The sequence below is a fragment of the Eleginops maclovinus genome, chromosome 3 (assembly GCF_036324505.1).
Source record: "Eleginops maclovinus isolate JMC-PN-2008 ecotype Puerto Natales chromosome 3, JC_Emac_rtc_rv5, whole genome shotgun sequence".
NCBI lineage: Eukaryota > Metazoa > Chordata > Actinopteri > Perciformes > Eleginopidae > Eleginops > Eleginops maclovinus.
Genome location: NC_086351.1, coordinates 21,964,549 through 21,982,784, shown reverse-complemented (window position 1 = coordinate 21,982,784; position 18,236 = coordinate 21,964,549). Strand labels below are relative to the sequence as shown.

Here is an 18,236-nt window from a genome sequence, read left to right as displayed (position 1 = left end):
GAATATTAAGGGCTCCCTAAAATTCGTTCGAATTCCTTTATTTTTTTAAACAATCGAATTATATTCGAACAACGAAGTTCGAGGTCAAAGCCCTAGTAAGAACATTCATAGCATATCCTTATATATTTGTTATTATAAACATAAATACTTTGTATCATCTTCTGTAACAGAATACTTAAAAGAATTGCTACTGGCACTCCTTCTGTGACACAGGTGCTGTAACACCTGGCCCACACTCACCTGACACACACACCAAGCTTTACAAATGGGCTCTTGAAACACACATGAACACGGTCATGCTATTAGAAGTGTCATGACATCTTTTTAGAATAAAAAGATAAGATGAGATATACTTTGTTGATCCCAATTGGGAAATATTTTCATTACAGCAGCATAAAAAAACAAGGCATTACACATAATTAGAAATGAATAAGAGTAGAAATCTGAAAATCTGCTAACACAACATACAAGTAGGATATTATTTAAATTAAATGTGCAAGGAACGGAATATTAAATTCAATATAAATGTCAAGTGTACAGTATGGAAATTATACATCTTATGTATAGGTTTTGTAAAAAATAATACTAAATATAACATGGAATGAAACCCAAAATATATATGTGTGCATAATATATTTATACTCAAGTATATCCTGTACATACATTGACCTTAAAAGTCTTGTTTAGCGTTCACCTAATAGCCATATCGCCATGCATCACACTGAGAGGCGGGTTAGGAAGGGATTCAGCGCCTCCCTGTGTGTAAACAGGGAACTGCACTCTGTTTGCGAAGAAGGACGTGGACAAAGTTGCAGGAGAAGTTGTGGTGATCAGAAATGGCAGCTCAGGAGGAATTCTTTGCGGGTAAATCAAATAATGTCAAGTGCCGTTTACAAAGTTTGCAGCGTGTGTACGTTAGCGTGTGTGTTGTGGACATAAAGTGTCCGGAATGTGGCACTGCAGGCAGCGGCTCGCATACGAAAGGGCGTTATTGTGCAAAGAGCAGTCCGAACGATTTACCCAAACACATGTCTGTGTGCAGCAGGGGACACTGGACCTGTGTCTGTTAGTGCAGAAGCCTCTATGCTACTAGTGAATTCATACGTGTTGCACTCGTGTTCACTGTCACGTGACTACAGGAGATACATCTGCTGGTGTTATTGATATTGCAGGCATTCCCAAGATCCATTACTCACCCAGTGCTAGGCCTGCAGATGTTCTGTGCTTCAAACACTACAATGCAGAGGAGGTAGGTGTGAGACAAAGACACCCACACTACAATGATCTTCGATATGATTAAGAATGGGATGAAAATGTCATGTATCCTGGGCCTGGCCAAAAAATAAAGTATAAATAGTGTAAAATAGTATCCAGATTCTCATCAAAATATGCGTTAAAATCCTGAAATTTAAACTTACTTGAATAACTTTACATATTGTTTAAAAAAATAAATGATTTATGATTAAGATACATCCTGCATACGTGACAATATGAAAGTTGTGTGTATATAATATTTGAATACAGCTTCACAGTATGTGAGGCTGCAGGTCATTGGTCAGTGTTTGTCTGTGCAGGTGCTGATGGGGAGGAACATGGAGGACTGGCTGAGGTTCTCCGTCTGCTACTGGCACTCCTTCTGTGGCACAGGTACTATAACATGTGGCCCAACAATCATCTAACACACACAAGTTCAAGCATTACACAAAGGCTCTTGGAAACTCAATCATTCTATTGGTATTGGTACAATATGACATCTTTTTTAGAATCAAATCCAAAAATACATTTATGATTGAGGCCAACTTCTTTGCATTGTGTTTTTTTAGGAGCGGATCCCTTTGGGTCCCCGACCCTCCAACGGCCCTGGAATGAAGGAACTCCGATGCAATCAGCCAAGAAGCGACTACGGGCGGCTTTTGAGTTTTTCACCAAACTTGGTGTAAGGGGAAAATCACCTCAATTTACCACTGAAAATCAGTTACACACAGTTGATTATACATTACAGGGTTCAATATGTTTCCTCTATGACCTGTGAGTCTTTTTACAGGTGAAATACTACACATTTCATGACAGGTAATTGACCATTTCATTTTTTTATGCATAATCCAAGGTCCTGTACTTTACTTGCAATAAATTAATTTAAGAATAATTAAAAGTAATGAAATCTAAGACATATTTCATTCTGAACAATGTCCGTCTTCTTTGTTTGTAACAGGGATATGGCTCCTGAGGGCTCCACCCTGGAGGAGTCCAACAGGAATCTGGATGAAATGACAGACATGGCCCTCGACCTGCAGAGCCAGACAGGAGTCAGGGTGCTGTGGGTTACCTGCAACCTGTTCGCCCACCCCAGGTCAGTATTTCATTCAGAACCTGACTGTTAATTCCAAAGGTTATAAGTGAAAGTTTATTTCTCATTTAAACACATTGAGTTTAGCAATAATAGTGGAAAACACAAAAAGCTGCTGAAACCTGTATCTAATAACTTACAATGCTGGAGGATCATTGAACGACTTGACCAAAGAAATTAGAAAATGAATATTACAAGTATGCAGTCATCATCCATTCTGTCACTTTCTCCTCCAGTCTTTATATTTAACTTCTGAATTCTTTGCCTGTTAATATATGTATTTGCCTCTCTACAAGTCTAGACTCCACAAAAAAGGCGGCACCTTGAGATTAAGATGGACGTCACAGCTGTTGTTATCTTCCTGTCGTGACCTAAGGCTCAATAATTCCTAACATGAAAAAAGATAGTTGAATATCAAAATATGTATAATGATCGCTTGAGTAAACTAAAATATGTACTGTATATACTGTTAGATATGGATTAAGTTAAAAAATCACTCAACACATTGCGTTTGTGTTACAGGTACATGAATGGTGCAGCCACCAACCCTGACTGTCATGTTCTGGCATACGCTGGGGCCCAGGTGAAGAAGGGGCTGGATACTGCCCAGAAGCTGGGTGCAGAGAACTTTGGTATGAATGTTTTGATTGTGTCACTGTCGAAATATCAATATTCTCCTTTTTATTTATGAGTGTTGCTACTTTATATTTGTCTCCTCAGTGTTTTGGGGCGGAAGGGAAGGCTTCCTTTCCATCCACAATACTGATGTAGCTGGTGAACTGAAGCACATGGCTAACTTCTTCAAAATGGCTGTCAGTAAGTTGTGCACATGATTATGGGATTCATTCCAAGTCAGGTGAAGAAATATCACACTTTAATTTGTAATGTGTGTGTATCTCACCAGAGTACAAAGAGAAGATTGGCTTGAAGTGTCAGTTCCTTATTGAACCCAAGCCCAAGGAGCCCTGCAAACACCAGTATGACTATGGTAAGATTTTACCAAACAAGAATGCTTTACAATCTTAAAGGAATACTTCATCCACAAAATGATCCTTTGTATTTCAAATACTCATTCCTTGGTACTAAGATTCCAGAAGAAAACAGTGTCCCCATAGACTGTATATACTGTAGTTTCCCCCACATGCCTCCATGGTGAATGGGGGCCACTTCTAACAACAGCAAAACCACATCTGTTTACTATACTACACTTTTTTCAACATATTGTACTATGATTTATTGGACATGTTATACACAGGCTTTATTTAACATACTAGACCATGAATAATTTTTTACTTGACTTTTTAACCTTTTTTTCCCGACATACTGTACTATGGCTATTTCCCCCCACATACTTAACTAAGAGCTTTCTTCCTCATACTATTCTATGATTTCACATACTATGATATGAAATAATTTCCACATACTATGCACTGACTTTTTAAAATATACTATATTAAGATTGTTTGTACATACAATACTATGATTTAAAAAAATATTCTTTACTAAAACCTTTTTTCTGCATAATTAGACTTTTTTTTTACAAACTATATATATACGTTTTTTTCTAGATGCTATGAGTGTCATTGGATTCCTGAAGCATTATGGTCTGGAGAATGACTTTAAGTTGAACATCGAGCCAAACCACACTACCCTGGCAGGTCACTCATACGAACATGATGTAGTCATGGCCTCTGCGTAAGTCTTTTAACTTAACATTTGAAATACAACCCCATCATGTTTTACACTGAAACATTTTTGTGTTATCCCTGCCTGCTGGTGGACAGGTTTGGCATGCTGGGGTCAGTTGACTCCAACACTGGCTCTCCTGACCTGGGCTGGGACACAGACCAGTTCCCCATGGACATCAGGAACGCCACCTTGGTCATGAAGGTGAACTTTTTTCTTTAAACAGGGGTTTATTTCTAATTATGTTTGTAAATGGGATAATGTCTGGACACTTCTTGATTAGGATATGCAATAGTACGACGGAGTATTAGGGCCACATATGAAGAAAAAAAATATTTTTGCCGTGTCGAGATTAATGTCGACATGGCGACTTTAATCTCGACACGGCGACTTTAAAGTCGACACGGCGACTTTAAAGTCGACACGGCGACTTTAAAGTCAACATGTCGACATTAAACTCGAAATGTCGAGATTATAGTTGAAATTAGTTGGGAGACATAGCAACCACTCCCACAGGTCCTGCACTGAATCCGAAATGGCTTGTGTAGATCATTTGGTCAAATTATACTTCCGAATTGGATTTAACAATAAAGAGATCCTCGCTGTTTTAGCGCAGAACCACAGTGTGGTGATTAGTGTAAGAACCATGCGTGACTCAAACTGCACCTGTGGAGCGGTTGCTTTCTCTCTGAATAGTTTTCAGTGTCAATTGACATAAAGTCGACATTATTCTCGACATGTCGAGATTAAACTCGACATAATATTTCAACTTTATTCTCGACATTTCGAGTTTAATGTCGACATGTTGACTTTAAAGTCGCCGTGTCGACTTTAATCTCGTCACGGCAAAAATATTTTTTTTCTTCATATGTGGCCCTAATACTCCGTCGTACAATAGCTATAGCTAACATTGCTATGTTAGCATTCTATTGAGTCATGTTACTGTCTACATGGCGTGTTAAGTATTCACTCTGCACACTCTATACTATTATAGATCAGACAGTGATTTATAGTGAGTAATTCTTCAGTGTGTTATCTTCTCCAGACCATCATTGAACAAGGTGGTCTGCAGCCTGGAGGCCTGAACTTCGATGCTAAGGTGCGCAGGGAGTCCACAGACCTGGAGGACCTGTTCATCGCTCACATTGGAGCCATGGACACCTTTGCAAGAGGACTCCGAAATGCTGTTTGTATAATCGAAGACGGGATCATTGCTGGTATGGTGAAGGTATGTGTACAGCTGAAGAAATATCAGTGTCAAATAGACTTGAATTTCAGATATTATAAGGAAACAACTACAAGATGTTTGGTTTCAAGGTTTCAAGGTTTTATTTGTCATATGCACAGCAGATACAGCGTATATGTTGGCAATGAAAATCTTATGTCGCGTGCTCCTCCAACAACTCAACATACATGGTGCAAATAACATAAATAAAATAGTGCAAAAAGAGAGAAGAATATTTACAGTAACAACAATAAAGATTTGAGGATGTGAAATATATACATATGTGGAATACATTGAGAGTATTTAAATACTTGTGGAATGAGGAGGTATGGGCAGATGCATACAGTGGGGCAAAAAAGTATTTAGTCAGCGACCAATTGTGCAAGTTCTCCCATTTAAAAAGATGAGAGATGCCTGTAATTTTCATCATAGGTACACTTCAACTATGAGAGACAGAATGGGGGAAACAATCCAGGAAATCACATTGTAGGATTTTTAATGAATTAATTGGTCAATTCCTCGGTAAAATAAGTATTTGGTCACCTACAAACAAGCAAGATTTCTGGCTCTCACAGACCTGTAACTTCTTCTTTAAGAGGCTCCTCTGTCCTCCACTCGTTACCTGTATTAATGGCACCTTTTTGAACTCGTTATCAGTATAAAAGACACCTGTCCACAACCTCAAACAGTCATACTCCAAACTCCACTATGGCCAAGACCAAAGAGCTGTCAAAGGAGACCAGAGACAATATTGTACACATGCACCAGGCTGGGAAAACTGAATCTGCAATAGGTAAGCAGCTTGGTGTGAAGAAATCAACTGTGGGAGCAATTATTAGAAAATGGAAGACATACAAGACCACTGCTAATCTCCCTCGATCTGGGGCTCCACGCAAGATCTCACCCTGTGGGGTCAAAATGATCACAAGAACGGTGGGCAAAAATCCCAGAACCACACGGGGGGACCTAGTGAATGACCTGCAGAGAGCTGGGACCAAAGTAACAGAGGCTACCATCAGTAACACACTACGCCGCCAGGGACTTAAATCCTGCAGTTCCAGACGTGTCCCCCTGCTTAAGCCAGTACATGTCCAGGCCCGTCTGAAGTTTGCTAGAGGGCATTTGGATGATCCAGAAGAGGATTGGGAGAATGTCATATGGTCAGATGAAACCAAAATAGAACTTTTTGGTAAAAACTCAACTCTTCGTGTTTGGAGGAGAAAGAATGCAGAGTTGCATCCAAAGAACACCATACCTACTGTGAAGCATGGGGGTGGAAACATCATGCTTTGGGGCTGTTTTTCTGCAAAGGGACCAGGACGACTGATCCGTGTAAAGGAAAGAATGAATGGGGCCATGTATCGTGAGATTTTGAGTGAAAACCTCCTTCCATCAGCAAGGGCACTGAAGATGAAGCGTGGCTGGGTCTTTCAGCATGACAATGATCCCAAACACACCGCCAGGGCAATGAAGGAGTGGCTTCGTAAGAAGCATTTCAAGGTCCTGGAGTGGCCTAGCCAGTCTCCAGATCTCCAGATGAAAGTCCGTGTTGCCCAGCGACAGCCCCAAAACATCACTGCTTTAGAGGAGATCTGCATGGAGGAATGGGCCAAAATACCAGCAACAGTGTGTGAAAACCTTGTGAAGACTTACAGAAAACGTTTGACCTCTGTCATTGCCAACAAAGGGTATATAACAAAGTATTGAGATGAACTTTTGTTATTGACCAAATACTTATTTTCCACAATCATTTGAAAATAAATTCTTTAAAAATCCTACAATGTGATTTTCTGGATTTTTTTTTCTCATTTTGTCTCTCATAGTTGAGGTATACCTATGATACAAATAACAGGCATCTCTGATATTTTTAAATGGGAGAACTTGCACAATTGGTGGCTGACTAAATACTTTTTTGCCCCACTGTATATTATGTATAGCAGATATATATGGCAGATATGTATAATGATATGTGTACTATAAACAGATATGTATGGCAGATGTGTATAATGTATATATATGTATGTGTGTAAAAAGATGTGAGTAGACATTCACAGAGGTCAGGAGTTCAGCAGTCTTATAGCCTGTGGTATAAAACTGTCTCTGAGTCTGGTGGTCTTGGTCCGGATGCTGCGGTACCGTCTGCCAGACGGCAGCAGACAGAACAGATTGTTGCTGGGGTGATGGGGGTCCTTTAATATCCTACCGGCGTTCTTCCTACACCGCTGGGTGTAGAGGTCCTCCATGGATGGCAGCTCCGTCCTGGTGATGTGCTGAGCAGTTTTCACCACCCTCTGTAGAGTCTTACGGTTGAGGGCGGTGCAACTGCCATACCAGGCGGTGATGCAGCCAGTCAGGATACTCTCGATGGTGCACCTGTAGAAGTTGCAGAGTATCCTGGAGTCCATGTTGAACTTCCGCAGCCTGCGGAGGAAGAAGAGCCGCTGTCGAGCAAGAAGAGTTATAATGGTTACATTATGTGTGATTCAAACAGGATCGATACTCAGGCTTCAGCCATGGCATTGGGCAGAAAGTGGAGGAGGGTTCTGCCTCTTTAGAGGATATGGAGGTAAGACTTTCGACACTTGTGCGTATAGCTACCATGGATTTATAATAAGAACTGGATACAGCGTCGAAGGTGGGCCCTGTTCATTCCTATCAGAGCTGCTCATTGGTGCATGAAGACAAATGGCCGGAGATTCTAGAGAGCAAACGTCACAAATTACCCGTCATGCATGGCTGTCAGAGCAGAAGTACCCGTATGTGGCCCTATAGAGCATGCGCAGTTGAGTTTCCTTTTAAAGGTTCCTTATTAGGCAAAATGCACTTTTTGATGTCTTTTATACATAAATATGTGTCAGAAAATACAACCCTCTCTCTTTTCCTCCTTACCCACATCTCTAAAAACGGGGGTAAAAACGAGCTGTTCCAGATTTGCTGCCGATATGACGTCATAACCGAAATGTGAGCTGACTTTATATTGACCTCATGGCAACATCCCGCCCATGTGACACGTCCCAACCTATCGTTCACAGTATACAGTCGCGAGCTGTATCCCCTCCGCAGCACCTCTGTGTCTGTGTGTTCAGCAGGATGTCTGCAGGAGGGACTGAGAGTTGTTGTGTATATAATACACATATAATGTCTCTGTTCTAGTGGTAAACACTGAGAAGTGTTTCAGAAATAATGCAGGATGTGTTTGGAACATAATATGCCGTTTAATCACGGCAGCGTTTAGCTGAGTTTCTCCGTTAGAAACTTCTCTCTTCAGACGGAGAGCTGCATGACGCTCCAAAGGGGCGTGGCCAGCTTCAGCTCAGCTCAAATTTAAAGCGACAGTCACAGAATCAGTACTTCAGGAACAGGGCTGAAATAGAGGGGGATGAGGCATGCTACAATTGGTGATCTGTTTGGTATTTTGAGCAAAACACTTCATAGATTAGTTTTTTATAGATATTTCCCTACAATATATTGTTCAGATATAGCATAATAGGAGACCTTTAAGCCCCGCTCGGCTCAGTGGAATGAATGGAGAAAGAAAATAACTCTGGATTTACTTTATAGTGCATTTCAAAACTTTAAGGACCTAATGATTTAAATAAGGGCTATAAAAGAGTTCATAATGGGTTGTTTATATCCACTGATTTACAGACGTCTCTTTCCCAATGTAAGTCAATGGGAAAAAGTATTTCTGGGCCCGGTGACGTCACAGACTGATACGGAAGTTATAGTACCGCCGTTTGGCCACTACCAATATTTTCCTCAGAGTCCGGAGCACTTCCTGGGGGCTTGATAGCTACTAGTACTTTTGCACAACCATTGTCATTGAATTAAACTTGAATACAACAGTGATGGTAAGAGTTTTGTGTTTTTCTTGTTATGGCAGGCCAACAACTGAATAAAATGTCAATAGTTTTCTTTCTTGTTTTTCTATCATTTTCAGTGTAATCAGTGTATTGTTTGCTCAAGAGCTGTTTCGCCACTTTAATAAACCAGTGTAAAATTGACAAAAAAAGAGACGATGTTTTCACATATACTATAATGTTATGTATTTTGTTTTTTTAGGACTTCATCAAGCAGAATGGTGAACCGAAAGTAACATCGGGGAAGCAGGAAAAATATGAATCCATCTTTAATCACTACATATAATAAAAGCATCACTTTTCTGTGTCTTCTCTGGTCTAATACACAGTGCTTTAAAGGTAAAGACCATTTAATTTGTAGTTTTTTCACTAAAAAAGAACAAAAATAGATGCTGAACACTGCAAGGTCAAATATAAGATCCTTGACAGACTAACAGACTTATTCAACATAACTTTTTAGGGATCTGTGTATCAGTATGTATTTGTAGTGCTGGTACTTTATACATTAAAAGGCTAGGATCATTAAAGCTGACGACTACTGATTACTGTGAAATAAAACACATTTTCACAATGCAGTTGATGAGTGATCATGATTATCTTATATTACCCTGCTCGCATATGTCAAAACTATGTCGGACGACGTGAAAAAAATGACCCTGAAATGTATACTGTATACTGTATGTACACTGCCTGGCCAAAAAAAAGGTCATTCTAATATTCGTTGGACCGCCTTTAGCTTTGATTACGGCACGCATTCGCTGTGGCATCGTTTTCACAAGCTTCTGCAATGTCACAACATTTATTTCTGTCTTGCATTCATTTTTTAAGATCTTGTATTGATGACGGGAGATTAGGACCACTGCTCAAAGACTTCTCCAGCACATCCCAAAGATTCTCAATCGGGTTCAGGTCTGGACTCTGTGGGGGCCAATCCATGTGTGAAAATGATGTCTCATGCTCCCTGAACCACTCTTTCACAATTTGTATTGGATCCGGGCATTGTCATCTTGGAACATGCCCGAGCCATCAGGGAAGAAAAAATCCATTGATGGAATAACCTGGTCATTCAGTATATTCAGGTAGTCAGCTGACCTCATTCTTTGGGCACGTTGCTGAACCTAGACCAGACCAACTGCAGCCACCCCAGATCATAGCACTGCCCCCACAGGCTTGCACAATATGCACTACGCATGATGGGTGCATCACCGCCTCTCTTCTTACCCTGATGCGCCCATCACTCTGGAACAAGGTAAATCTGGACTCATCAGACCACATGACCTTCTTCCATTGCTCCAGAGTCCAATCTTTACGCTCACTAGCAAATTGAATCAGTTTTTTTCTGATTAGCCTCACTGACAAGTGGTTTTCTTACGGCTACACAGCTGTTTAGTCCCAATCCCTTGAGTTCCCTTCGCATTGTGCATGTGGAAATGCTCTTACTTTCACTATTAAACATAGCCGTGAGTTCTACTGTTGTTTTTCTACGACTTGATTTCACCAAACGTTTATAATGCGTTGGACAGATCTTAACCCGATTTGAGTAGTTTCATTAATCTCCTTAGATGTTTTCTCTGCTTGGTGCATGCCAATAATTTGACCCTTCTGAAACAGATTAACATCTTTTCCACGACCACAGGATACGTATATCTTTCGACATGACTGTTTAACAAATGAGAAGCTACTCACTGCATCAGTTAGGGTTAAATAACTTGTTGCCAGCTGAAACAATATCACCCATGCAGTAATTGTCCAATGGTGGTGACCAGTATATATATATATTTCAAATATCATGACAAATAAGACCTAAACAGTATATCACAATCAAACATTACAGCTAGTGTAGATCTTTACTCTAAAGAGCACACTTTTCTAGTTGCATTTAGGGCCCCACCTCTCTTAATGGGGCCCCATAGATGCATTAATAGCTTAGCAGAATGAAAACACAACAAAAGAGATTAAACTTTCTAATTTATTGTTTTATTTGAAAAATATGCTAATTTAAAACAGATGATCACATCTTTGAAGGATGGCTCTAAAGGAGCTGCATTCCAAAAGCTTTCTAGTACATGATAGGATTAGATGGACATTTATTAATTGTGGTAAAGAAATAGCAGCAACAGAATAATAATAGTTAAAGTACTGTGCCAAGAATAAGTAGTGAACCCTTATGAATTGGTCATTAAATGTGATCTTTTTAAGCTGATAACACACAAACATTTATAAATGAACACTTGCATTTAACAACTTATGGAACCTCATTTCGGAAGCTCTAGATCAGACCTGCACAACGCTCAGGAGGAATTAATATACATTTTCACAGGACTACGTCAGCTCAGTCATATTCTTAGGATGTCTGGCTCTCTTGAGGTCATTCCATCAAGTCCAGTCTGATTGTGTATAGTGAAAGGCAGATTTTTTAATGGCCCCCTTTTCAAGAGGGCATAGGAAAAACCCCGCAAAATGGAAGAAACCTTAGAAAAAGTGAATCCTTGGATTTAATAACTTGTAGTACTTCCTTTGGCAGAAATAACCTCAAACAAGCATTTTGGTAGCTCCAGTTCATACCTGCACAAGAATATTTCTTTTTTTATCATCAATTATAAAAACGAAGTTTGAAAACTCCTACGTCAATTAGCTTTGGTTTGAAGTCTAGGGGTTCCCAAACTTTTTCCGACCTACACTGTTAATGTTTGAAAAACACATTTTAATGCCAACATGTCAACTGGGCCAGCAGTTTAAAAAATGTATGTAAGCTTAGCCATTTCCTATTATTTCTGAAATAAATTGTGTACGGTGACGTGGATTTTCTTTAGATTGCACCCTCCTCAAGAGGGCAAGGGAAAACTCCCACAAAATGGAAGAAACCTTGGGAAGGACCACAAGTAAGGAAGCCCCCTTCCTGGGCAGACAGGTGCAGTTAAGTGTTTGGGTCCTCTCAGTCTCATATTGTTAGCTAGTGGTTTGTCGCGGTTTACTGTCAAGCAGTGGTGGAATTTAACTGATTGCATTTAATCAAATACTATTTTATTTAGAGTTTAGCTGTTTTTGATTGATTATCTTCATTTTATGCTACTTGATATTTCTACTCCACTTCATTTTACAGACAAATATTATACTTTTTACTGAACTACATTAATAAGGCAACAATAACACTACATTACACTATGTTATTAAAACTTCTACTTAGGTATAATATATAAATACTTCTTCCACCACTGCTTTCTTAGTATCAGTAAAAGGGTACGGTATGATGTGGACAGAAAGAGTCGAACAGGTCGTAAGCTACATTAAAAATGTTGCAGTCAGAGGCTGGAAGGTTGCAGAGAGTCGCCATTGAGACCACGATGCCGACAGGAAGGAGGACACAGAGGGTAAAGTGTCTTGCTGCCTTCACCACTTCCCACAGGAAGTTCCAACATCTAAACACAAACACATAATTCAAAAATGAGTACAGGATAGGAAATGTTTTAGTTTTTGATTAGCTATTTATTTAATGTTTGAGTGTGTTGTGTGAAGGAAAGGTAGCTTACTTGTCATTATTTGGGGACCTCTCATCATTGCGCCCCTTATCTTCCTCATCCTATAATCAGAACAGAGAGCTTCAGTATATATATCTTGGAAGTAGGCCCGCATGTTTTATTAACAATAAAGAAACATGCTTGTACACTCATTAGATTTAGATAAAAGAAGAATAATTCTATGTCTGTCAGCTAGTTTTAAAGCTGAAGCTGGTTAGCTTAGCTTAGCACAAAGGAAACGGCAAGCTTCTCTCTGTGGTAACAACATCTGCCTACCATCACCTCTAAAATCTACATCTTATAAACAAGTTTTCTCTCAACTTTCATCTTAAATTTTAATCCTTAAGAAAACTTGATTTCCTTGCCAGGAAAAAGCTCAAAACATAAGTCTATTGTATTTCTGGTCAACATTATGGTGGCACCAAGACTTTGGCTGTAGTCTTCATGCTAAGCTAAGCGGCTCCAGCTGCATATTTATGAGAGAGTCCTCACAAGTGGTATTAATTTTTTCATATAACTCTTTAAGAAAGAGAGGCGTAAGTTGAGACAGAAAACGTATCTCAATATGTTAGCTAACACTGGAAAGCAAGGTTAACGGCTGTGGCTATGGTTAGTATAAGAATACCATTGGCATGGTTTCTCTGCTTATTTTTAAAACTTAGTCTATCAGTGACACATTAAGCCTATTTGCAACATTTATTCTCCTCCTCAGGAGTACTGTAGCAGTTTGACTCAGAGGTAGGCTAACCAGTGCAGCAGCCATGACTTTGCTGTTAGCAAGAAGCTAAGCTAAACTATAAGCATTATTTACTTTTCATTTCTGAAACGATTCACCAATAAAAATAAATCCACTTGGAAAAATGTAAAGTGGAGGCCATACTCTGACACTTTAGCCACTACCCTGAGATGAGTTGGTATTACATTTCTCCTCTAAAGGTTTTGAAGAAAGCAAACATGCGTATTAATCAAAATGTGGAATTATTTCTACTTATGGAAGTATAGCTGGTGAAATGAAACTGTTATGTGTTTGATGCCAGTCCTAGCATGGCTGTACGTGTTTCATATCAGTGTTTGGATATTATATTTACCTTAGCTAAAGACCCATGTTGCAGTGTTTCTGTTGATGTTGATGTTGATGAGGCCTTCTGTGCAGATCTATCAAACCAAAAACAAGCACATGTGAGAAAATACAAAATACTTTGCACAAACATCTGCTCATTAAGCCTGGCTACAAGATGGTCAAGATTAATATAAACCCATGAAATGAACTACACTCAGACTGGGATAATAATAATTACAGTATCGGCCGGCTTTTGTTCAGTTCCTCTTGAAGTTTTTGCTGTTCCTGAAGGAGATCCTGCTGAAACAGATTAAATGTAAGAATGCTGGCATCTAATGTATATTTGATAGCATTTAATAATAAACTACAATTGAAACACTAAGTTGTCAAGCTTCTCAAATTTAAATCCAACGAGAAGGGGTCGGTCTTTAGCAGCAAATTCAGAAATACCATATAATACAAATAAATGACGGCATTGGTAAAATGAAGCTGTTATGTGTTGGATGTCAGTCACACTGACGGTTAAATGTGTTTCATAACAGTGTTTGGATATTGTGTTTACCAAAGCTGAAGACCAATGTTGCAGTCTTTCTGTTGATGTTGATGGTGCCTTCTCTGCAGCTCTATCAAACCAAAGACAGGAAGGTGTGAGAAAACAGTAAACCTTTACACAAACCTCTGCTATTGCAGTTAGCTTGGCTCAAAGATGGTCAACATCAATATCAGCCCATACAATGAATTGCACTCAGACTAGGTTAATCGTAATTACAAAATCTGCTTCTCATGTCTCTTCTTCAGTTTTTCTTGAAGTTCTTGCTGCTCCTGCCTGAGATCCTGCAGAAAAAGATGAAATGTTGATAGCTTTCAGTCAAATTCATTCGTATAACCCATTCAAACCTCCACAGTTAATCAAAGGGTTGAACAGGATCAAAATACCAAATAAAAAAACAAATGAAAAAGTGAAGAAGAATAAAATACAACATATCTCAAGCTTCGCAAATTTAAATCCAACGAGAAGGGATGGGTCTTTAGCAACAAAATTGGAAACAAAAACACACACTAACACACACACATCACACAGTATGTGATACCTACCTCTATGGTGCTTAGTCTCTCCCCGATCTTGGTATTATTATGAATGTAGGTCCTGGATATCTGTCAGACACAAAGACAACTTGGGTGTTAAAGTCCGACCTAAAAGACACTTCACAAGATGATATTTTGAAGATTTCAAAAGGGTTTTCATACCTTCTCTAACTCTGCATCTTTTCTTTGTAGTTTTTCCTGAACCTGCTCAAGTTTAGGCTGAAAAAAACCAACATAAAACCAGATTCAATATGATATTCTCTGGTAGAGTTTTGTATCGTTGCATTTCTTCAAGTCAAAAACAAAGTTGTACCTTTAATTCTTGCTCAGCTTCTCTCAGCTTTTGTATTTGCTCCCTGTAATTTGTTCCCTGTGAAAGTTGTTCCATCTGAAATGCAAGCGGCTCAGAGTGGTTCAAAAGATGATGGCAGAAAATAATACGACATGTATCCTAACATTAAATGCTTCTAATTGCTTTCAAAGATCAACGTTAAATCGTGAAATGGCGAAAAAGACACATGGATTATTAGTTAATTAGTATATGTCAGAGTCATACCTCAGTAATCATCTCCTCCCTTTCCTTCCTCTGCCAGCAAGTCTCATCTTCCTGCACAGACACGAAGGAACAATTAAAACAGTGCAGTAAATAACACCAGATTAGGTGGAGGTTTCAGACTGGTCACATTTGGTTTTAAGACAGCCACACTCTCATCATTTTAAAGTATTGTTTGCCTTAAACCTCCACTTGTGTGTTAAATAAATATATCGGAAATGTTTAATATGGCACCACTGGCAAAGATGAAATTGTAGCCACTCACTGCCTTGTCAATATATGGAAATGTTTACCCCCACCCATGGATGTCACAATACCAGACATCATGATTGTTTAACTTCACTTAATACCAAAATTCAGTTCAGAATTTGAACTCATCATAACTCATCTCTGTTTACATTTGTTAACAGCTAACCTAACTGCCCTCCTGCAGATTTCAACACACATTAGATAGGTAGTTTTAAATGTAGCATTATTAGGAGACAGTCCCCTAGTGACTGCTGTTCAGTTAGAAAACCTGTACTGTCTTGTTTACTTAATCTGTTCCTTTGACACTCTTATATCATTTCCATTGTTGCATTAAAGACAGGAAGGCAATCACAACTGTTAGCATGTACTTACCATCTCCTTCATATAGCTTCTCCACTTCCTACTTTCCTCCTTCGACACAAGCTCCTGGTGATGTTGCTCCTCAGTTTGAATATCGTCCCTCTCTCTCAGTTGTCTTCTGTTTTCAGCCTGCTGTTTGAACCTGATCACAAAATCAACCAAATTAGCTTTTGGTTATGGGATTCACTAACAATATTACATTGATGGTGAGTTTCAAGCCAAGCAGTGTCCTTAGCCAGTGTGTTTATGAGTCACTTTCTTGCCATGTTGGCCATACAGGAAATAGTAAATTGTAGTTAGTTAGGGGTCTTACTCTTTCACTGTGTTGGTGAGGCTTTTGTTTTCAGCTTCTAGCTTGTTCCTCTCTGCCTCCAGCTCCAGTCCACGCTGAAACTGCTGCTCAAAGACTTTTTTCTCCTCCCTGCAGGTATGTTCCAACTTGATTGTTGTTCTCCTGACTTCTTCCCAGTCACTATGGACGGAGAGTTTTCACAATAACAGGTGTCTTTATGGCAAATTGCCAAACAAAACTTAACAATCTATATTTTGCCTTGAGTCACATACTTGAACTGTTGCTCCTCTCTTTGTTGTTGCTCTTTAGCTATTTCCATGATCTCTTCCAGATTGGTAATGTGGTCTCGCCTCATCTGGTCGTTGTCCTCCTCTGAAGAGTCTCTAAAATAGTCACAATTGTCAGACATGTCTCTTTATGGCATATTGCCAAACAACACTTAATAGCAAACAGGAAATCTATATTTTGCCTTGAGAAACATACCTGAGCTCTTGCTCCTCTCTTTGTTGTTGCTCTTCAGATATGTCTATTATCTCTTCCAGATTGATGAAGTGCACTCTCTGTATCTGGTCGTTGTCCTCCATTGAAGAGTCTCTCAAAAGTTCACAATTGTCAGACATGTTGCCCTGTTTAAGTCCTTGTGTTACCTACCTGATCAACTTACTAACTGAAGTGTTTCTGATCTGAGCTGTCTGTATGCCTGCTAAAGATTCCACACTCTATGACTTCAAAACCAGCATTCCGTAGACCATGGAAACTGTAGAACCATAAAATGGAACACAGAATGTTCTCAGATTCTGTCTCTCCATTCCAACATGAATAGTTTGCCTCCTTATAGAGTAAAGCAATAGGATAGGATATGCATTTTTTAGCTTCCAAGTTGACTTCCTGATGAGGCCTGTGAGGGAAACTTCTGAAGCAATGGAAATGAAACTCAGAGAGACACGGGAGAGCAGGACCTTGATGGCAAAACACTGATGGATTTATTCGGAGTTACGGCCAGAGAATTGACAAGACATTTTCTGCAGACACGAGTTGCCACAGCGGTTGCCAAACCAATTCTGAAGATCTGGAAAATAGGAAGAGGTTTTAACTAGTTCCAAATGGGTAATCAACATTCTTCAAGCACCGGACTAAACAAGCTCGGTCACAAATAAGGTGTTTACCGGTGTAATGTAATGATGGTATGAACGTTATCAGTTATATTACGCGGTGACGTAGTTCCGGTCTCCGCTGTACAGTTGAACAAGTTATAGAGACACGCGTGAGTTAGCTCCGCAATGCAGTTTGTAACGTGTTAATCCAAAGCCCTAATAAACTACACGATAAGTGACACAGTGTGTGCGTATCGTGACATGGTGTCAGAAGTTACGGACTGAACGCCGAAAGAACTAAGATGGCCAAGTTTGGACCGCCAGAACAGTTTGACTTTACCCGGCCAGGGGAATGGCCAGTGTGGAGGCGCCGATTCGACAGGTTTCGAGCGGCTTCCAAGCTCAACAAAGAGAACTGTGAGGTACAAGTCAACGCTCTTCTGTATTCGATGGGGAAAGAAGCAGAGCCAATTTATGAATCGTTTGTGTATACGGAGGAGGACGACGAAAGTGATAACCCAGAACTTGACTACGATATAGTTATAGCTAGGTTTAATGATCACTTCGTGCCTAAGCGCAACGTGATACATGAGCGAGCATGCTTCCACAAGCGTGTGCAGAGGGCTGGAGAAATGGTGGAATCTTTCGTGAGGAGCCTTTATGAGCTAGCCCAATACTGTGAATTCGGCATAACAAAGGATGAACAAATTAGAGACCGACTCGTCATTGGCATCCTAGATAGCGAGGTCTCACAAAAGTTGCAACTTGAGGCGGATCTTACGCTGGAGAGGGCTATCCAGCTAGCCCGACAGAGCGAGCAGATCAAGAAGCAGAGCGAGGAGCGGGCAGAGTGCTCAGTGAATGCTGTGGGACAAAGGGGACAGGCAGGCTGGAAACGCGGCAAGG

The 18,236-nt window shown here is 39.8% G+C and overlaps 1 protein-coding gene and 1 long non-coding RNA gene across 3 annotated transcripts; one reads left to right on the top strand and one right to left on the bottom strand.

Annotated features, from left to right (window-relative positions):
- Nucleotides 1–764: 764 nt before the first annotated feature.
- Nucleotides 765–9,693, top strand: LOC134861430 (uncharacterized). Of its 2 annotated transcripts, XM_063878636.1 has the most exons (14): nucleotides 765–864; nucleotides 1,173–1,249; nucleotides 1,575–1,647; nucleotides 1,824–1,936; nucleotides 2,045–2,070; nucleotides 2,213–2,350; nucleotides 2,870–2,979; nucleotides 3,068–3,163; nucleotides 3,252–3,335; nucleotides 3,916–4,042; nucleotides 4,132–4,237; nucleotides 5,079–5,261; nucleotides 7,750–7,824; nucleotides 9,321–9,693. In XM_063878636.1, exons 1-14 carry the CDS (start codon nucleotides 837–839, stop codon nucleotides 9,402–9,404), a joined length of 1,320 nt encoding a protein of 439 aa, XP_063734706.1. In that variant the 5' UTR covers nucleotides 765–836; the 3' UTR covers nucleotides 9,405–9,693. The 2 variants fall into 2 exon arrangements, with proteins under 2 accessions (XP_063734706.1, XP_063734707.1); XM_063878637.1 differs by lacking the exon at nucleotides 7,750–7,824.
- Nucleotides 9,694–13,741: 4,048 nt separating this feature from the next.
- Nucleotides 13,742–14,299, bottom strand: LOC134861692 (uncharacterized). The gene is made up of 3 exons (XR_010165437.1): nucleotides 14,259–14,299; nucleotides 13,935–13,993; nucleotides 13,742–13,791 (listed from the first exon to the last, which is right to left on the bottom strand). It is a non-coding gene; the product is annotated as an uncharacterized LOC134861692 (long non-coding RNA).
- Nucleotides 14,300–18,236: the final 3,937 nt, after the last annotated feature.